Consider the following 22,365-nt stretch of genomic DNA (forward strand, 5'->3'; position numbering starts at 1 on the left):
CTGGGCCTCTCCCGTCCACAACCAATGGTTTTATCCGTGGTCCCCACAACCAATACCCCGCCCCTTTTTGGCCCCGCCCCGCCTGCGGGGGACCCGAGAATGAGTTAGGCCGCGGATGAGCGCCTGCGCTGGAAGGTGCGAAACCCTTATTCTTCTAGAGGCTGGGTAATCTAGAAGATTTAGATCCTCAACCTTAAGGAACGTCTTTCATCTCGTTTAACGTCTTCTGGCTTTTTTTAATCTTTCCACTACTGCAGACCGAGTCAGTGTCTATGAAGCTGTTAATCAGGCAATCTCCTGAGCACTCCAACTACGGGGTCCTCACGGCCTTCTCAGCTGTCTCAGCCTAGGTCGGGAGAGGACCCGGCACCGAATCACTGACTGGCCCAGGTACCGGGGTGAGTGTGAGGGTGGGGACGGTGGGGGCAATCTGCAGCCTGCGGACAGCTCGGAAAATGGGGAACAGGCTGAATAGCTGGGGCTCCGGACTTCACCTTGGGCGGCGGGAGCGTCTCCGGTGCTGTGGGGAGGGGCCGCGCTCCTTCCTGGCCTCCCGGGCTTTGTAGCCAGCAGGGCCGGAAGGGAGCGATGTACCTGCGGCCCAGTGGTCTCAGAACCTCGGAACTGCGGGTTCAAGCTAGTCTGTCTTCACGCCCTGGAGCGGGAGAAAAGGTCTTGTCACCAGTATTGAGCTTGAAGCAACAACAGCTCGCACCTCAGGTCCGGGCTTCCGTTTTGTAGAACGAAACCCCTGACGAAGTTGAGCGGACGTCCTGTTAGAGGGTGGTGCCGGGATGAGTCTGGGATAGGGAATACAATACTGTAAGAAGGATGTGGCAGTTCTTCAGAAGAGGTGACAGAGAGCTAAACCGATGAGGTGGGAGGGAATACAGAAAAATTATGAGAGATGTCACTGGTTGGATTTGGGTTGAATTTGAAGCTGAAGTTTCTGGCCTAGATGACCAAGGAGAAGATGCTAACTCTAAAGTTGAGAGTTCTCACTTGAAGAAGAAGGAATTTTGTGGAGATCGGATGCTGTGTTTAGTTTAGAATATATCGAGTTTGAAGCAGTAGCTTAGGTGGAGATGGTAGAATAATTTTTAAAAATAATAATAAAAGAAGCCTGGGAATTAAACCGAAAAAAAACTTTCAAGGTGAGAGCCAAAACAGGTGAAGTTTCATAAAATAGCGTAAGAGGTATTTGTTTTGTATGGGGGAATTTTGCCAGTGACTTGAAATGCGGCATAGGTCAATAGAGGAAGTCTGAGAAGAGATCATTGGATTTAATGATTAGGAAGTCATTGATTGAGAGAGATGCTGCAAGTGTTAACTAACCCTTTATCATTTGGGGCAGGAAGCAAAAGATAAACGAGAGTGGTAACATGGGGAAAATATTTGGATGTTTTGTTTTGGGTTTTTTGTTGTTGTTTTTTTAAAAAAGATTACAAAGCATTATGTTTCCAAGCAGTAAGCTAGTAATTAATGTATAAAATTAAAGGTTTAAGAAAGAGAGGTATGATCCCAGAATTGAATGAGGGTACTGGAACCAAATTTACAAGTACAAAATTAATTTAGAAAGATAGGACACTTGAAACTGAAACTGTAGGAAAAGTGAAGCATACAAAGTGAATGAGAAATTAACTGAAACTTGTATATCTTTATATATATACACTTGTTTATCTTTAATAGGAAAGTTCTCTTTACAACAAGGTTAGTTTTTCTCACTGAGTTCTATGATTTTTACATGTTTCTAAACATTCAACATAATGTACTACTGAGAAACATGGCCCTTCTCCTTAGGGAAAACAAATCCTTTCACCTAGTTACCCAATACCATTTTCTCCTTCTTGGGGTCCTCTTTCTTTCACTTATTTCCTCTCTCCTACATCACAAGCCTTCTCACACCTTCTCTTCAGCATTTAAAAATATTCTTCCTCAATTTATGAACTATTCCCACTTATTTTCCTCTCTTTTCATCCCCTTCACAGCTTGACTTCTTGAATATGTCATCTGCTCTCCCTTTATCTCTATTTTTCCCACTTCTTGCTATTTATTACTCAGCCCACTGCAATCTGTCTTTTGTTTCCAGTATTCTACCAAACTACCACTGAAACTGCTTTTACCAAGATCACCAATGTCCTTTATGTGTTAAATCTCTCAGTGAGGACAAAAATTGCTTCTTACAGGATGAAAAAAAATCTTACTTTTCTTATATTTAAAGCACAGTTTACATATAGTACATAAACAAACATACCATATTCTGTGGTATTAAAATTTCATGGATAACTTGATTATAACCCAGTGAGACCTATACTGTAAGATAATACATTTGTGTTATTTTATATAACACTATATATATATATCTTGGGAGGTGGTTTGCAATTATGGGAGATGGTTTGCAATTATGGGAGGAAGAGTCTAAAAGGCCCATCAGAAGGATGATAATGAAAATAAGGTTAAGAAAAACTTAAATGAATAGACAGTTTCAGTTCTTCTTATAGCTTGACTTCTCTGTGCTACTTTTTGTTTACAACACGGTTCTTCTGGAAACACACTAACACACTCTAGTTGGTTGTCAACTTGGCTGACCTCTCAATGTCCATCTTTGTAGTTCTTAACACCTAATATATAAAATGTATTCAAAACTACTTGTTGAGAGAGATTTCAGACCGAGTTGAAAGGTTATGCTGGAGGTTGTTCTTGGGCATTATATAGATATTCCTTTTTGGTTTGTGGTGTGTTAGAGTGACTGGGGGGAAGTACCTGAGGCTGGTATGCTGTGTTCCAGAAGCCTCAATTCTTGGAGACGATTGTATAAAGATATAACTTTTACAGTGTAACTGTGTGATTGTAAAAGCTTTGTGTCTGATGCTCCTTTTTTCCAGGGTGAGGACAGATGAGTAAAATATGGATAAAAAATAAATAGATAATAGGGATAAGGGGTAGAGTAGATTGCATAGATAGAAATGTTGGTAATCAGTGGGAGGGAGGGATGAGGGGTATGGTATGTATGAGTTTTTTCTTTTTCTTTTTGTTTCTTTTTCTGTAATGATGCAAATGTCCTAAAAAATTATCATGGTGATGAATACACAGCTATGTGATAATATTTGTGAGCCACTGATTGTACATCATATATGGAATGTATGTGTGAAGATTTGTCAATAAAAATATTTAAAACAAAACAAAAAACTACTTTTTTGAGTGAATAAATGGTCAAGTATTGCCTGAGAAACAGATGAGTTAGATTCTTTTCTGGTCTCATTCTCTCACTTTGGATATAGGTCTTTCAGTTTCTCCATTCTATTACACATAGAGGGAATACATTTATTCTTTTTCAGTCACTGTCTAGCAGCTATATTTTGACTATTGTAACTGCATTACTGCTGAGTCAGCAGAATGTGTGTGTTCAGCATTTGGTAAAGAGCATTTATGAAGTTTTTAAGCTGGAAAATTCAGATGGGCCTGCCTCTGAACAGTTTCTCTACAGTTTTAAAAATAAGCTGGTAGATTTCTGTTTTATGACTGAAAAGTCACTACAAACAAAAAAAATACGGTTGTGTTGGTGGTATGTGGCTTTCCCAGGAAGTTTATTAAAATAATGAAAGAAGGAATCGTAGCTACTGAAAGGATGATAAGTAACTAAAGAATATTTAATTGATATTTAATTATTTAATTGTTATATGTATTAGATCCTTGGTCAGAATTTGGATGGTAGAAATAAGCTCTCTTTATCTACTATGGAAGGCTAATAGATGAATTAAAGCTAATCACTGTTGAGAGCTACAGGTATTATGCTTTCATCTCAGCACTAAGGATAACAACAATAAATCTGAATTGCTGGTTTAATTTACTGAATTCTCTTGAGACCGTAACTACTGCCAGTAAAAACAACTTCGTTAGAAACTTTTCCTGGAAGGGCTTTTTCTCACAAGCTTAAGAGAATGTGTAGGGTTCTGGCTCTAAAATAGGGACACTACGTAAGTCACTTGCTTCAAGGACAAGCAGGTCTTTTAGGGTGTACTCTGGCAGTGGAATACCACTCATCTATGTGAACTATACTTACTATAGGCTGAAGGGTTTATAAAGATATCCTATGTTGGCTCCTTTAAATATAATTCCTGTTCTGAATAATTTACTAAATTTTCTCAGCATTAAAAGTAGAACACATTTTGGCGTCTAAGAAGCATATCCTTCAACTCTTCTTCCTAAATCATAAATGCAAACAATACATTAGCTGCATTGTCCAATGTGGTAGCCACTAGCCCCTTGTGGTTATTTAAATTTAAGTTAATTAAAATTAAAGGTTAGTTCACAGTCATATTAGCCACATGAACACATTCAAGTGTTCAGGAGCCATGCCTGGCTAGTGGCTACTCTATTGGACATTTCTGCATTGAATGTGTTTCTAATAATTAGTCCCTAAGGGCAGGTAAGAACAGGAGTTAAGAATTCAACAGGATCTGGTTTTAAATCCTGGCTCTGACGCTTATTATGTGAGCTAAGGTAATTGACTTAACTTTTCTAAGACTTTACTGTCTTATCTGTAAAATGGAAATGAAAATAGTATTTATAGTATAGAGTTGTTGTGAAGATTAAATGAGTAAGGAAATTATTTGGTTATAATGTGTGGCCCATAGTAAGTACTCAATACATTTTAAGTTTAGTAATTTATCCTTAATAACATTTTAAATAGAACTAGAAGATTAATCTTTGCAAAGGTTGCCATATTCCCTAGTTCGACTCACCTGCAGTACTCAAAAAGTGAGTTAATTGCAATGATTATAGATAAAGGTAGCAAGTACTGCATATCAAGTCTATGTATTCCCTTGGCATTCACTATTTTAATATGGTATTAGTCAAGGTTCTCCAAGGAAAGAGAACAAAAAGAAGACAGACAGAGATTGACAGATAGATTCTAAGGGCCAGCTTACACAACTAGAGCAAGTTCATATTCCATAGAGTAGGCCGCAAGCTGCAAACTCCAATGAAGATTTTTGATGAATGTTCCAGAAGTTGGCTGGCTGAAATAGAGATGGAAATTCTCCCTTCTGAGCGTTGAAATCAGTTTTCCTTTTAAGGCCTTCAACTGATTGGATGAGACTTCTCTCATTAGTAAAGGCATTCTCTTTGGTTGCTGATAGATGTAATCATCCATACAGGCACTCAACTTGCTCATTTAAATCCATGAAATAACCTCACAGTAACAGGCCAGTGCTTGTTTGATCAAACAACTGGACACCATAACTTAGCCAAATTGACACATGAACTTAACCATCACAAAGTCCAAAATAGAAATATAAGTCTATAACAAAGCAAATCTAGTAAGCATCTGATTGGATAAAGAGGAAAATTTAGCAGGTTCCAAGCCTGCTGTGTCAGGGTTTATTGCTACCAACACAAGTTGAATAAACGTTTGAGTTGTTGTAGATTTTGGCTATTACAGGTATCCTTATATTCTTATACATGTTTTTGGTGCACATGTGTACACATTTCTGTTGACTATATACCTGGCAGTGGATTTTGTAGGTACTAAGAATACCTTTTATTAATTGAGGTATAATTCACATGCCATGAAATTTACCATTTTAAAGTGTACAATTCAGTGGTTTTTAGGATATTCACAAAGTTGTACAATCATCACCTCTGTCTAATTCCAGAAAATTTTCATCACCTCAAAAGAAATACCAAACCAATTACCATCCATGTCCCCTTCCCATCCCCCACCCCGACCCCAACCCCAGACCTTGGCAACCACTAATCTACTTTCTATCTCCATGAATTTACCTGTTCTAGAGATTTCATACAAATGGAATTATACAATATATGGTCTTTTATGATTGGCTTCTTTCTTTAACATGTTTTTGAAGTTCATGCTGTAACATATATATGTACCTCATTCCTTTCTATGACTAAGTAATATTCCACTGTGTGAATGTACCACCTTTTGTTTATCCATTAATTTTTTGATAGACACTTGGGTTGTTTCCAACTTTTGTTATTGTGAATAGTGCTGCTGTGAACATACAAATACTTGTTTGAGTATCTGTTTCAATTCTTTTGATATATACCTAGGAGTAGAATTGTTGTGTCATAGGTAAATCTGTATTTAATTTTTTAAGAATCTGCCTAACTGTTTTCCACAGTGACTACACCATTTTGTATTCCTCCCAATAATGTGTGAGGCTTGCTTTCTCCTAGGGTCAGTAGCATACTGGTTAGGTCTTCTGTCACATGGCAATGTCCTTCATCTTCTCCAGTGGCCTTTATAAGGCCTCCAGTATTCTGGATTAAGACCCACCCTGCTTCATTTGGACCACACCTTAACTTAAAATAACATCTTCAAGAGGTTCTGTCTACACTGGGTTCACACCCAGAGGAATGCAGATTAAGAACATGTCTAAATTAAAGTACAAAATTCAGTCTACCACAGGCCACCCTCTGGACTCCCAAAGAGACATGTTCTTCCCACATGTCAAATGCATTCACCCATTACAATATACCAAAATCCTTATGTTATTTCAGTAACAACTCAAGTCCAGAGTTTCATCAAAATCAAGTTATGGGAGTATTCTATTCTGGAGCAAAATTCTCCAAATTTCACTGGTAACAGAGACCATCAGGAGATAGAAATAGAGTAAGATATTGGGTAATTGGAGCTGAAGGGATACAGATTGTGCAACATGACTGATTGTAAAAACTCAGAAATGGATAGCACAATACTACCTAACTGTGATACAATTATGTTAAAACACTGAATGAAGCTGAATGTGAGAATGATAGAGGAAGGAGGGCTGGGGGCACAAATGAAATCAAAAAGGAAGATAGACGATAAAGACTGAGATGGTATAATCTAGGAATGCCTAGAGTGTATAATGATAGTGACTAAATGTACAAATTTTTAAAATGTTTTTGTATGAGGAAGAACAAAGGAATGTCATTACTGCAGGGTGTTGAAAATAGATGGTAATTAATATTTTAAAATGTTAACTTATGTGTGAGACTAAAGCAAAAAATGTTTATTTGGTACAAAATTTATTTTGACTAGTGCATTTCCTAATATAACTTATGTAGACAACTTGGTTGAACACCATGTGTACATGGAACCTTGAGTAGGGCATGGGATTTTGTTGGTTTGTCCGGAGTGGTGCCCCAGTGGATCCCAGAGTGATTTGAACAGTGAATGAAAAAGTATTTGTGGGGTCCCCTTCAGGAAATGGTTGAATTCTTGATGTTCTCACAGGCAGTGCAGACAACCAGGGCTGTAGGCTGGGCCCCCAATCTTGGGGTTTGTTCATAATGAAACTTAACCCCACAAAGGATAGGTCAAGTCTACTTAAAATTAGGCCTAAGAGTTGCCCCCAGGAGAACCTCTTTTGTTGCTCAGATGTGGCCTCTCTCTCCAGCCAACATGACAAGCAGACTCGCTGCCCTCCCCCCTGCTGCGTGGGACATGACTCCCAGAGATGTGGATATTCCTGGCGACATGGGACAGAGATCCCAGAGTGAACTGAGACTCAACATCAAGGGATTGAGAAAAACCCTAGAATGAGCTGAGACTCAGCATCAAGGGATTGAGAAAGCCTTCTCGACCAAAAGGGGGAAGAGCAAAGTGAGACAAAGTGAAGTGTCAATGGCTGAGAGATTCCAAACAGAGTCAAGAGGTTGTCCTGGAGGTTATTCTTACACATTAAACAGATATCACCTTGTTAATCGGGGTGTGGTGGAGAAGCTAGGGGGGGCTGCCTGGAGGTGTGGAGCTGTGTTCCAGTGGCCATGTTTCTTGGAGATGATTGTATAGTGATGTAGCTTTCGTGGTGTGGCTGAGTGATTGTGTGAACTTTGTGTCTGATGCTCCTTTTATTTACCCTATCAATAGACGAGTGAGACATGTGGAGTAAAGGTGAATGATGGGGGGAAAAAATGTTGAGATAAATTTAGACTGGAATGAAATTTAGATTAGGGTGCTGGTGGTCGGTGGGGGAAGGGGTGGGGGTATGGTGTGTATGGATTTTTTTCTGTTGTCTTTGTTTTTTTTCTGAGTTGATGCAAGTGTTCTGGGAGGTGATCATGGTGGTGAGTGTGCAGCTGTGTGATGATATTGTGAATTGCTGATTGTGTGGAATGGAATGATCATAGGTTGAGAGTGTTTGCGTTTGTTATTTTTTTTAATTAGAAAATTAATTTTAAAAAAATTCCTCTCCATCTGTGGACCTGTGCAACATCACAAACAAAGTTATCTAGGGCAGGCCATGGAGGCTCAGCAGGCAGAGTTCTGACCTGCCATGCCAGAGACCCAGGTTTGATTCCCAGTGCCTGCCTGTGTTAAAAAAAAAAAAACAAGTTATCTAATTTCAAAGTACAGTGGTGGGGCAGGCATAGCATATACATTCCCCATTTCAGAAGGGAGAAATAGGAAGGGAAAAAGGGGTTATGGGTCCCAACCAAGTCTGAAACCTAGCAGGACAACCATTTTATCTCATGGTCTGAGTCATCTGTAAATCAGTGGTTTGTACTGGAGGCTTTGTGCAATGGCAGCACCACCTTTTCAAGTACTTATGCAGTGGTCATGCTCTCAATAAATTCTGGCCCTAGGCCCCGCCCTCTCTGAGTACTGGAGCAGTGACTTTCTCTGCCCAAAAACTGGAGTATTAGGTCCCACCCTCCCCAAACATTGGAGTGGTGACCAGACTTTCCCCTGCCAGGTCATAGCCTTTATTCTCGCTGAGGATTGGGGTAGCAGCCTCCCTCTTCCTGAACTTCAGGGTGGAAGCCCTCAAAGCACTGGAGCAGAAGCCTGCTCCATTCAGGCACAAGAGTGGACCCACCCTTTCCACATGTGGATGAGGCCCTTCTCTTGGTCTAAGGAGAGCTCTTCCATCTAAACCACTGTTTCCATGGTTCTACCCAAAAAAAGTCATTTGTCCTTCATTTTGGCACTTCTGTGTTCCTTTCAGTCCAGGCTGGCAGGGTTTCTGCAGATGCCTAATTTCCTTAGCATTGGGTGGTTTAACCACATCCTCCAGCAGAACCCCATTCTCTGAGGGCTTACATTCTGGGAGCTCAGGCGTGCCCTGGCAGAGCTGGTTCTGGCTCTGGTCTCAGCATGCTATCTGGATAGGTCAAGAAGTTTCCAAATCATGAATTGCTGGTTTCTTGTTTTTAATGTTCAGTCTTCAATTTATCTCTTTCCTCTCTCATTTCACTGAAAGTAGCAAGGAGAAACTAGGCTGCATCTTCCACACACAGCTTGGAAATCTTCTCAGTTAAATATCTAGGTACGTTGTTTACAAGTTCTGTCTTCCATCCAACATCAAAACACACTTTCACCAAGTTCTCTGCCACTTTAAAACAAGAATAACTTCTCCCCAGTTTCCAATAACACATTCATCATTTCCTTCTAAGTCTTCACCAGAAGTACCTTTAACATCCATAGTTTTACCAATAATCTCTTCAAAGCATCTAGGCTTTTTCTATCAAGCTCTTCACAGTTCTTTCAGGCTCTACCCATTACACATTTCCAAAGCCGTTTCCACATTTTTAGTTATTTGTTAAAGCAGCACCCCACTCCTGGTTCCAAAACTGTCTTAGTTTGCCAATCTGACAAACTCCATACAATGGGTTCACTTAAACAATGGGAATTGATTGGCTCACAGTTTTGAGTCAAGTAGTAGTCCAGAATCTAGATATAGGTAATGCTGGCTTTTCTTCTAGGGTTGGTAGTGTACTAGTGAGAGTAGTCTGCCGTCACATGGTGATGTTCCTAGTTTTCTCCATGGTCTTTTAAGGCCTCAATTTATCTGAATTAAGACACTGCTTCAATTTGGCCACACCTTAACTAAAAATAACATCTTCAAGAGGTTCTGTTTACAAAGTGTTTCACACACAGGAATGCAGATTAAGATTAAAGAATATGTCTGGGGTGGGGCACATATTTCAATCTACTACACCTGGCCATTTGTATATATTCTTTGGAGAAATATCTATTCAGATCCTTTACCCATATTTTAATTGGATTACTTAACTTTTTATTTTTGAGTTGTAAAAGTTCTGTTTATAGTCTAGGTAGTAACCCTTGTCAGATATATGATTTGCAAGTATTTTCTCCCATTCTGTGGGTTGTCTTTTCACTTTCTTCATAATGTCCTTTGAAACACAAAAGTTTTTAATTTTGTTGAAATCCAGATTATTTCTTTTGTTGCTTGTACTTTTGGTGTCATATCTAAGAAACCATTGCCTAATCCAAAGTCATGAAGATTTATGCCTGTTTTCTTCTAAAAACTTTATAGTTTTAGCTCTTACATTTAGGCTTCGATCCATTTTTACTTAATTTTGATACAGTATGAGGTAGGGGTCTGTCCAACTTCTTTGTATTTTTTTTCCATGTTGCTATCCAGTTGTCCCAGCACCATTTGTTGAAGAGACTATTCTTTCCCCATTGAATGGTCTTTTGCACCCTTGTCAAAAATTAATTGACCATACATGTAAGGGTTTATTTTTGGATTCTCAATTCTATTCCATTGCTCTGTGTATCTATCCATATGCCAGAACCACATGATCTTGATTACTAATACTTTGCAGCAAGTTTTGAGATCAGGAAGGGTGCATCCTCCAACTTTGAAGATTGTTTTGACTACTCTGGGTATCTTGCAATTCCACATGAATTTTAGGATTACAAGGTCAATTTTCATAAAATAAGGGAGCTGGGATTCTGGTAAGGATTGAATTGAGTCTGTAGATCAATTTGTGTTGTTTTGTCATCTTAACAGTATTAAATCTTCCAATCCATGAGTAGGGGATGTCCTTTTATTTACTCAACTCTAATTTTTTTCAACGATTTTTTTAAATTTTCAATGTACTATTCTCTTTGACGCAATTGTAAGTGAAATAGTTTTTCATTTCAGTTTCAGATTGTTCATTGTTAATATATAGGAATAGAATGATTTTTATGTTTCTCTTGCACCCTACATTCTGTTGAACTTACTTTTTTTAGCTCTAATAGTTTTGTTTTTTCTTTGTTTTGGGGTATGTGTGTGTGTGTATATATACTTTAGGAATTTCTATATATAAGATCATGTCATCTGCAGATAGTGATAGTTTTACTTCTTCCTTTCCGATTGGAAGCCTTTTATTTCATTTTCTTGCCTCATTGCCCTGGCTAGACACTCCAGTACATGTCGAATAGAAATGATGAAAGCGGACATCCTTGTCTTTTTCCTGATATTATGGCGAAGCTTTAGATCTTTGACCATTAACTATGATTTTAGCTTAAAAGATGCCCTTTATCAAGTGACGACTTTCTTTTCTATTCTTAGCTTAAGTGTTTTTGTCATGAAATGGTGTTGGAGTATTTCTGCACCTTTTGAGATGATCTTGGGTTTTTGTCCTTTATTCTGTTAATAGTGTATATTATATTGATTGATTGAATTAACGTTGCGTTAGTAGAATAAATCCCACTGCTCATAGTATATAATCCTTTCTATTTGTTGCCAGATTCCATTTGCTAGTTAAGAATTTTTGCATCTTTATTCATAAGGAAATTCATCTGTAGTTTTCTTGTGATGTCTTTGATTTTGGTGTCAAGGTAATATAAGGATACTTTTTGATGTATAATAAATTTAAATTTTTGTCTCCCACAGAAAATGATTCACAGTCTATTTCTCATAAACTGTTCCGGTGACATATTTCTAGAAAAGCACTGGAAGAGCGTTGTGAGCCAGTCTGTCTGTGATTATTTCTTTGAAGCTCAGGAGAAAGCTGCTGATGTTGAGAATGTACCACCCGTCATTCCAACACCTCACCACTACCTCATCAGTATCTACCGGGACAAGCTCTTCTTTGTTTCTGTCATACAGTCTGAAGTGCCACCTCTCTTTGTAATTGAGTTCCTACATCGAGTGGCTGACACTTTTCAGGTTGGTTATTCACCAGACCTTTAGAACTTAAATTACCCATTACTTGGGGGAAAGACACATGACTGTATTCCTCAATTAGACAACTTTTGATATGTAGTCTCAGTCCTTCTATCTTGCTCTCTCACTCTCTTGCTCTTTCCCCTTTTTAGTAAAGCAAAATCCATAAACTCGTTTCTGAAAGGCATATTGTGACACACAACTGTTCCATTCACTTTTTTAGAAAAACAACAATCTAGTCGTAGAGCCATATTTTATATATATTTATTACAGATAATGTCCTCAGAAAACAATAGTTTTCTGAAAATAATAGTGCCATCCACATCCAGTTCTCTAGGTGGTCTTAAGATTTTTATTTGTTTTGAACTCTTCTAATATTTGGATTTTGTATTTTCTCCTTTCTGGCTGAATATACCAAATAATTAAAAATTTATTCAAGTGTGTTTTGGGTGGCTAGCTAATCAGGGCAAATTAAGTTTATACCTCACATTCCTATTCAGTATTTTAGTATGCTTTCTGGCACACTATTTCATAGGAATTCAGTTCCTAATTTTTCTAAAAATATAAAATATTGAGGAATAGTACTGAGGACTATAGAAGTTTTTTCTCATTTTTACATATTTTCAACCTCTTAAACAGTAAATTATGCAAGTGTAAGTTTATCCATCAGAACAAAAAGTACTTAGCAAGCCTTTCTTTGTGCCTTGAGTCAGTAGATCAATTTGTATTGTTTTATCATCTTAACAGTATTAAATCTTCCAATCCATGAGTAGGGGATGTCCTTTTATTTACTGCAATATTATGTATATTTTGTTAGGACTACTTTGGTGAGTGTTCAGAGGCTGCAATTAAGGATAATGTGGTCATTGTATATGAGCTCTTGGAAGAAATGTTAGACAATGGATTTCCACTGGCTACTGAATCTAACATTCTGAAAGAACTGATTAAACCACCAACAATTCTACGTTCTGTCGTCAACTCTATTACAGGTAAGATGAAAACATATTCTGTTAGGAACTTACCAGTTAAAACTTTACAAACAAATGCATTGCTTCTTATTTTGTGACAGATTATAATAGTACAGTTATGCCAGAACTGAAGTTAGTAGTGATGTTAAAATAGATGTATTGGTGATGTTAAAATAGATGTATATTTCTTTTCATGGAGAGAGGCTTGCTTCTAAATGGTAAAGAACTTTTGGTTATTACTCTTTTGTTATAGGTTTTTATAATGAAACCAGTGGTAGAACATTGAAACTTCTGAATAGGAGGATAACATGATTTAAGCTGTTTTTTTAGAAGATTCTTCTGGAAGTCATCATTGTAGGCAAACACCATAATTACTAGAATAGAAAAATAATAATTGCAACCTATATATGGGGAAAAATTCTAAAGAAATATACCAAAATGTTAATGGTAATTGTGTTTTGGTGATAAAAAGATAGATTATTTTTTACAACTTTTCTGAACCTTCCACATTTCCTTTTATAAGCTTATTCTACTTTTGAAATGGAAATGCAGATTAATCAAAATGTTAAATATGTCACAGCTCAAGGTCATGTATTTGGGGTACCAGTCTTATTTCCAGACCTATGTAAGTTTACTGAAATTAGCCAGAAGCTGAACATCATCCATATTGCAGCCATATGGGTTTGCTGACCTTAAATTGGGAAAAGGCTAGAGTATGTTCTTCATCCAGTTACTCATGGAGGTCTGCCTGGCAGCATGTCATGTAAAATTGAGCTGAATACCAAAGGGCCTAGTTATCATTCTGTATACTCAGTGGAAATATTTTATCAGGTTTTGAAACAACCAGCCACTTTTTTGGGGGGAGGTAGGGGATAAGAGTTTCTTATTTGGCCATCTAAAATTAGGTTAGGTTACTGTTAACACACAGGAAGCGAAAGATAAGCAAATGAATTGAACCTAGTTTGGCAGGTGACAGAGGACCACATGGCCTATTTGTGTCTTCTAGAAATTTAATCATGTTGGTGTGGCTGTGTCTACAACAATTCTACTGGAAACCATCCACAACTTCAATAAAGAAAAATCCAAATATTGAAGAAGCAGCTTAAGCATTCTTTTTTCTTTTTTTTTTTTTTCTGTTAATAGCTTTTTGATGGCCATTTTATTCATCAACTGCTTTCTCCTTTTCTGATTTCTAGGCAGTAGTAATGTTGGTGACACACTCCCCACTGGGCAGCTATCTAACATCCCATGGCGCCGGGCAGGGGTAAAGTACACAAACAACGAAGCCTATTTTGATGTCATTGAAGAAATAGATGCAATTATAGATAAATCAGGTAATTGTGTAACTGTGGTCTTATTTGGGGGAAAATAATTCAGCTAATACAAATGGTATAGAAAATCACATAGCTGTATGGTTTAAGCAGAAAACTGTTAGTTTTCACATACTTTAAAAATCTGTTGATTAAATGTTAAATTGGATAGAGGGAAATACTAGTGGTCAGTGAGAGGGAGGGGTAAAGAGTATGATATGTATGAGTTTTTTCATTTCTTTTTCTGGAGTGATATACATGTTCTGAGAAATGATCATCGTGATGAGTATACAACTGTGTGATGATATTGTGAGCCATTGATTACACACCAAGTATGGAATGTTCATTCGTTAAGAATGTTCACATTGTATGTTGATTGGTTTTATTAATAAAAATTTTTTTAAACTGTTTATTTTGCCCAGAGGTTACATACCATTTTCATAACCACTAGTTGAGATCTGCCAAACCTTTGTAAATGAGATCTCATGCTGTCTTAGTTTAATTCAATCATTTTCCTCTACACCTCTCTTTCTTGCCATTTATTCATTCTAACATTTTTGAGTATCTATCAAATATCATGCTTTTGCTACTATTTTATGTGCAGTACTTCTAGGAGAATACTCTTTCTGCTTCTTTTTTAACCAGACAAATCAAGGATATTTTATTAGAAGCATAAAATTATATTATTAAAAACATCTAGTCCATGTCCTCACATTTTATACATGTCACCTAAGGCTCAGAAAGGTTAAGTGACCTACTTAAGGTTGCTCAGCTAGTTGATGTGATGATTATGAGTTATTGTGAATTATAGCCAATCTCTCTTTTCCAGTGAGCCCTTTTCACTGTATACATTCCATCATACAGAATAATAAATCATGCCTCCTATTTCTTTTAAGTTAACAGGAACCTTAGTCCATTTCTTGAGAAACTTTTCTCTAGAATTAAAAATAGTTTAAGTTCATTTCAAGTAGTCTTACAAGGATGATGCTATGAAGGAGAAAGGTTTGATTTTTCCTTAGAATTATATTCCAGCCAGAGGTACAGGCCAGGGCACTTAGTGAAGAAGCTGTCTGAACTGATGTAATGGATCTTCTGTCCACTGACCTGTTAATAGAGGTGCAAAGCTTTCAGTAAGTCTGACACTCTGGGAGTATCCCCATTACTCCAGATATAGTAACTCTAGTAAAGACCCAGATTCCATTGATGCTATCACCCATTTATTTCTTTCTTCAGGATCAACAGTCTTTGCAGAAATTCAGGGGGTCATTGATGCTTGCATTAAACTGTCTGGAATGCCTGATCTTTCCCTCTCTTTCATGGTAAGCTTTGGTCTTCTGTTTTGTAGCTCTTTGCATGCTGAATACATATAAAGTACCAAATGAATGATAAATACTGAGAAAAATATTTAGATTACAAAGGATTATCTCAAAATATTCCTAATACAGCTTCCCAAGAAGTAGCCTATGTGATGAAAATGGCCTTTATGGAAAAGCTGAGGAAAGGTCTTTGCCAGATTATGCTAGAAACTGTTTAAATTGACTGGTTTATTTCTGCAAATCTGCAGTGTCATTTTTGTTGAATAATCATTTGCTTTATTGATATGAAAGGGGTTTGGCCTTTCGCATTGTATTAGACTCAGTATGACATACTGCTAAGAACAATTAAGCAAATTGTAACTCTCTCTGCCACTAATATTTCTTGACTTTAAACTCTTTGAACCTTGATTTTTTCATCTATGAAAGAAAAATACTACTAGCCACCTTTTCTTGAGTAGAATTCTTGAAATTCAAATATAAAAATGGATATAAAATGTTTGCAAACTTTTACAGCACTGTAAAACTATAAGGTTATATCTTAATAAACTTTTACTTGACTGTTTTATCTTTAGGGAGTGTATTAATTTTTCATAATATCTGAGTAGACTGCCATATTCATTTACTCTATGAGTATAGCTGTTTCCTGTTTCCCTGGCAGAACCCAAGGCTTCTGGATGATGTCAGTTTCCACCCCTGCATCAGGTTCAAACGTTGGGAGTCTGAAAGAGTTTTGTCATTTATTCCTCCAGATGGAAATTTCCGACTCATATCATACCGTGTCAGCTCACAAAAGTATGTTGATGTAGCATCCAGAATCTTCCATCATTTTTTTTAATTTCTGGGTAGAATTCACCTTTCTCTATTTCATCTGGCAACTGGGTATCTGAGTTCATCATTGCTCTTTTTAGCTATGGCTTACCAGGGGAACCAGAGAAAACTCGTTAAAGTGCCTGTCTGAAATAATCAGCATACCTTGAATGTAAAAGCGTAGAGTAGTAGTTAATGGGACCATAGTAAAATTTGTGGCTGAGAGCATAATCGCAAAATCATGAAGTCATGTCATAATTATACCATGGGCTGTAAACTTCATGGCTGATAGCAGGAGAGAAACCTACCCATAGCCCTCCAGGACATCCCTGGAGGGTGGTTTTAAGTCACTCTTTTCTGTATTGTTTTTTGTTTGTTTGTTTGTTTGCCTGGGCAGGCTCTGGGAATTGAACCCGGGTCTCCAGCATGGCAGGTGAGAATTCTACCACTAAGCCACTGTCACACTACCCTCTTTAATGAGTTTTAAATGAACAGTTTAGTGTTGTGGTTTATAGCCAGCTTGTCCTCTTCAGAATAGTAGAAAGCATTTGGGTAATATCAGGACAGGATTCAAAAGCAAAGGAATTGGTTTTTTGGTTCTTATCACGTAGGAACTGCTTTATTTAGTTTGTAGAATTTTGGATTTTCTATTGGATCTTAATTTATTGAATTCATCTGCCTCATGCAGATGCTTAGCCTACAGCTCTGGAGATGGAGGGCCCAATTGTTGGAATTGGAGGCAAGGCAGTACTTTGGATCAGGGCTTTCAGGCCACTTCTAGAGCTGCCCCACACCGCTAAGTATGTTCAAGTGCTTTTGTTTCTTTTTCTCTTTCTCTTTTTAGTCTAGTGGCAATCCCAGTGTATGTGAAACATAGCATCAGCTTTAAGGAGAACAGTTCTTGTGGCAGATTTGATATTACTATTGGACCAAAGCAGAATATGGGAAAAACTATTGAAGGAATCACAGTGACAGTTCACATGCCAAAAGTTGTGCTGAATATGAACCTGACACCAACACAAGGCAGCTATACATTTGATCCAGTCACCAAGGTACAGCCACTTCAGATCAAGAGTGAGCAAGTGTTTCTGCCATCTTTATTTTGTGATTGGGGTGGAACATGGTAGTATCTTATTCAAAACTAAAGTTCCTGTCAAAACCTAGAAAACATACTGTGCTGTGGAGAGAATCCTGCATCTGCCTATTGACAAAGATGAACAGAAAAGACTGCGTTAGTGAGACTTTTTTGTCCTCCTTCAGAGTGTCTTTACTTAACTTTCAATAATCGGGAGACTTATTCCACTGTCTAATGAGAAAGATGGAAAAGGTTTTTAAAAAGAGAAAAGCATTATGTGCCTATAAGAAGATATGATAGTCCATTAATTGTTAAATTTTCTATGGAAATTTATCATTAAGACCTTTCTCTTCCATTTTAATTTAAAAGTATCATTTCATACCCTTTCATAGGGGATGTTGAACAAGGAATGCTACTTCCTCACCCTACGCATACATGTCTCTAGCAGGTTTTCAGGGAAACTGTAAAAGATGATTTTCTCTCAGCTTCCTGCTTGTATGATTATTTTCAACAGCAGAATCACTGTCAAGCTGCCTAATAAAAAGGCATATCTTTGAATAACATCATAGAATGTTAAGGATCATCTACCCCAATCCTGTGGATTCAAAGAACCTCCTCAGAGACCATGCAAGGCTGAGAAATGAAGGTCCTAGGCCCTTAACCCCATGTACAACTATAACAGCTTTATTTTCATCTACTACTGAGCTTCCACACTAAAAATTTCATTTGAACAAAGAGTGTCATAGCTATAGGTTTAAAAGCACCAAACTAGGTCTGTCTTCTGATTTCACAGAAAAAATATACTGAGGCCCAGAGAAAAGCAGTGAAAGTGGTATAATGGAAAACATTTAAAATCTGCTAGCTTTAGCTTAAAATCCCACCTTGTCTCTATTTTTTAACCTTAAGTCATTTGATCTCTCTAAGCCTTAGTTTCCTCATTTGGAAAAAGGCAAAACCTACTTCACAGATTCCTAAGAGATAATGTGTGAATAGTGCTAAGCGGTGCTGTATCCTCCCTCCCTGTTCAAGGTCACATAGCTAATTAGTGGTAAAATTCAGTGTAGATCCCAGGTCTCTTCTTTCTAAGATTGCTTACTTTTATACTTAAGTTAATGGTATTATCCCCTTGCTTTTGAACATTTGTCCTTAACAAGTGGTTCAGATGTTTTTGTTTTTTTATTTCATTGAAGGTACTAACATGGGATGTGGGAAAAATTACTCCACAGAAGCTCCCAAGTCTTAAAGGACTGGTCAATTTACAGTCTGGAGCACCAAAGCCAGAAGAGAATCCAAGCCTCAACATACAGTTCAAGATCCAGCAGCTTGCTATTTCAGGTAAGGATATATTATCCATTTGACGTGAGTTTAAGAATAATTTGAGCTCAGTTATTAAGAACTTAGAATGTTAACTAACATTCCCTCTCTAGAAAAGATAACAGCTCTGGTTTGCCTTTTACACTGTGCTTTGGGCCAGCCTCTCAGGTACCAATGATTTTAGAGACCACCGTATTTCACACAGCTTCCCTTCGCCTCTACCTTTGTTCAGACACCAAAAAGGGAAGGATTCATTCATACTCAGAAAAAGTGGACTTTTTCTTAAAAGACATTCCCCTGTCTTTGGAAGTCATCACTAAAACCACACCCCTACAGTGACATAAAGAATGAATGGCAGAAGGGACACTGGTTAATGTAAGGATATTCGCTGATAAGTGCTCAATGTTAACAAATATTGTATCGGCTATTATGACCAGGAAGATAAATTTATTCCTTTTCTTACCTATTCTTTTTGACACAGGCTTGAAAGTAAACCGCTTGGACATGTATGGGGAGAAATATAAGCCATTTAAAGGAGTCAAATATGTCACAAAAGCGGGAAAGTTCCAAGTGAGAACATGAGAAGAAGCCAAGATTCCTCAAGATTAGTTTGTTTTCCAAGTGTCATTACAGTTTATTACTATTGGGTACCAAGTGGGTGGGAATACATATTCTAATTAAAACATTTGTCGAGCTACACACCCCTCAGAGTAGCTTAGTGATCAGTGTTGGGTTCTTGAGGAGCTATAAGCTAAGGAAACTTTTCTATTGACTTAGCTTATTTTCTATCTTTTCACTAAGAATGATCTTGGAGGTGATTTCCTCCATGGGGGAAATCTAGCTGGATACTGTACATTGTAATAGTAAAGGCAGAAGGCTACAGTGATAACCTCTTTCCTAAAAACAAGTGAACTGATGATCAGCCAGCAGGAGCTGTCCTAACCTGTGACATGATGTGTCAGGTGCAGCCAAATGTCAGACCTTCTGATCTTACCTGTCCCAACAGAGGAAGTCCCCCACCCCAAGAAGTTTACAGAAAACTGCCTCTTTAAGTGTTTGCCTTATTCAGCTTTTCACTTGTGCCATTAAGCAAGCACTGTAGCAAAAGCCACTTCCACATAGCCCTGCAAGGTAGCACTGCTGCTCCCTGCTCCATTCTCACTGTACTTGGTATTGTACTTTTTATAAATAAGATTTTTATGTAAAACTCAGATTTGATTTACAGGGACCTTGCTGCAGTAAATACCATCTCAATTTTGTGCCACTGGTTCAGCTGTTAGATAGCACAGTAAAAACTATGTTTCAAATGGGTGAATGGTAATAAAAGGGAACACTACTCCTGTTTTTTTTAGAAAGTTATTGTAAGCATAGAGTTTGAGGTGTTAAGTAAATTACGTAGTAAAAGAGAAACTTAAGCTGAAACCTTTGCCATCTTCATGTTTTATTAAGCTTATCAACACCACCTAAAGCAGTAAGCCTAAATGCCTCGCACCCCACTTCAGCAAAAGGAGGAATATGTGCCTGCCTCAATATTGTCAGTCTTCTCATTTTTTTAAATCTCTCATCTTTTTCTTTGTTCTTAAGGGCTTGAATTTGCCTCCATCCCTTGTGTGTAGGGGGGACTTCCTTTTCATATTGTGCTTCCCAAGGCTATCGTCAGTAGATTCCTGAAACTTGTCATCATTGTCACTGGAGTACTAGAGTGTCTCTATTATACTGACAAAGTACATGGAAATCCATTATATTGAGTCATAAACAAAATCCTCAGTAACAACTAATACTACACTGGTGGTCATGGTGGCACGTCAGTCTACATTTCACTCTACTTCAGTGGCTTGGAAGTCCTTGCCCAGTTATTTTTGCCTCATTAGACATGATGAAATGGAGAAAAGCTGAAAGTCAAGATACAAGTGCTGGTTCTTCATGTTTCCTTCTTGTTCTTTTATTACTAGCTTTCTTCTTCTGGTGGTGCCATTCTTACCTTTCACTCTTGTCAGCTTTTAACTCCCTTTCCCTTATCATGCTAAGGATAGTCCTTATCTCATTTCTGCTGTCAAGGGCTAGTGATTGGTGCTGGGATGGGGAACACACTCTGCAGCAGCATTCTTATCTTGGTCTGCCTAGGAAACCCAACCCACCTTCTAATAAGAAAAGGCTTTTTTTGTTGTTGTTGCAACTTCTAAATTTCCAGGGTAGCCAAGTTCAGATTGACAACTAAAATCAAGATATTGCCAAGTATTTATTCTCTTTACCCAAGATTGGTTGAACCCAGTTAAATTGCTTCTTCATTTTTAATGTCTTGCTCTTCAGATTTCTTATCTCAAAAGAGCAATCCAGAACATTTGCTATCCTTTCTGCAGAATCCTTAATCTCAACCATCTGTACCTGGACTGTCTAGTTTTCCTCCTCTGCCGTCTTCTTTTATATACAAGCAGATTGGATGCCAGGAGTCCCTTGCCTCTAGAAATTTCTGCTAAAACTTCTTAACTGTTTTCCTTTTACAATTAAATTGTTGTATTTATTAATTTGATAGACTCCAGCAAATTCTTTCTCTAGCTCTGGCTATCCTGTCAATAAAAGATGAGTACAACAAGGCAATTTGTTTAACTTGACTATTAATTGAGCATGCTCAGATCACAGTGCCTAAACAGCTGAATGTGATCATGTTTTACTGTCGTCACAAAAGGTGTGAGGTTGCTGCAGAGCTCTTCCAAGTGCTCCTGTCCTAACCTCATTGTATCAACAGTCACACATACTTTCTCTAAGCTTTGCCTTTCTGGCTATAGACTTTGAGCAATAAGGGAACAGATTTACTCTCCCACCACCACCTACCAATAACAAGGATCCATGAACTTTAGTAGTACTGAGTTATTTTTCAAGCCAAGAGTTCCAGCTAATCCCAGGATGGACCCTTTCTCTAAATTCTTAAGGGAATATATCCCAAGAACAAATGAAGTAGATTCTGGTTTTTTGTGGGGTTTTTGTGGGTTTTTTGTTTGTTTTGCATGAGGGAATCACCATCATTTTATTCAAAGGGAATTCATCTAATGGAGTCATTCCTGAAGTAATGCAGCAGAACGTTTGGAAGATGCTGCTCTTACTTCCATAGCATCAACTGATCTGAGAAGACCACTAAACTACAATACAGCTGAAGGCAACACCAGTGAACATATGGCAAGTGGCATAAATGAGGCTGTGAATACTGTATTTCAGAGATTCTTGAGCTAATTCAATAGCCTTGGACATTCCCTCACACAGGTTAGAATGTGCTTTTCACATTAGTAACTTTTCTAAGTTAAAGCCATGATAAATACAGTTAGCAGCACTAATATCTCCCTTTAGTCATATTTGTCCCTTTCAGGTATTTGTGCAGGCAAAAACTGCATTGTCCAACCTCTACTCCAAAAGCCCGCCCCTATTGTTTTAGTCAATTCCTCAAGCAAGAAGAGAAAAATGTCCCAAAGGCTAGTTCTGCCTCATATTCTGATGGTCTCTTGGCAATCCTACTTTTCTATACTGGGCTTTGGAATATAAATAAAAAGGACCTGGGGTTCTGCAGCACATTTAAAAGCTTCACATTCTTAGAAGACAGTGATGATCTCCATGAATAGCTTTCTAAGATGAAGACAGACTTTCAATCATGGGTGATCCACATCATCTGTCTGC

The 22,365-nt window shown here is 37.8% G+C and overlaps 1 protein-coding gene across 3 annotated transcripts; it reads left to right on the plus strand.

Moving 5' to 3' along the window:
* The first annotated feature begins 4 nt into the window (after positions 1-4).
* On the plus strand, positions 5-21,224 carry AP3M1 (adaptor related protein complex 3 subunit mu 1). 3 transcript variants are annotated; one of them, XR_013161481.1, is made up of 10 exons: positions 5-135; positions 258-398; positions 11,637-11,912; positions 12,727-12,898; positions 14,074-14,211; positions 15,421-15,506; positions 16,162-16,295; positions 17,155-17,384; positions 18,576-18,720; positions 19,181-19,291. XR_013161481.1 is itself a non-coding variant. In XM_077124865.1 (10 exons), the coding sequence occupies exons 3-10, from the start codon at positions 11,640-11,642 to the stop codon at positions 19,279-19,281; spliced, it is 1,257 nt and encodes a 418-aa protein (XP_076980980.1). In that variant the 5' UTR covers positions 5-135; positions 258-390; positions 11,637-11,639; the 3' UTR covers positions 19,282-21,224. The 3 variants fall into 3 exon arrangements, 2 of the variants coding, with proteins under 2 accessions (XP_076980980.1, XP_076980979.1); XM_077124865.1 differs by having other exon boundaries at positions 258-390; positions 17,155-17,362; positions 19,181-21,224; XM_077124864.1 differs by having other exon boundaries at positions 6-135; positions 17,155-17,362; positions 19,181-21,224.
* The last annotated feature ends 1,141 nt before the right edge of the window (positions 21,225-22,365 follow it).

Source organism: Tamandua tetradactyla, chromosome 13 (assembly GCF_023851605.1).
Source record: "Tamandua tetradactyla isolate mTamTet1 chromosome 13, mTamTet1.pri, whole genome shotgun sequence".
NCBI classification, from domain to species: Eukaryota; Metazoa; Chordata; class Mammalia; order Pilosa; family Myrmecophagidae; genus Tamandua; species Tamandua tetradactyla.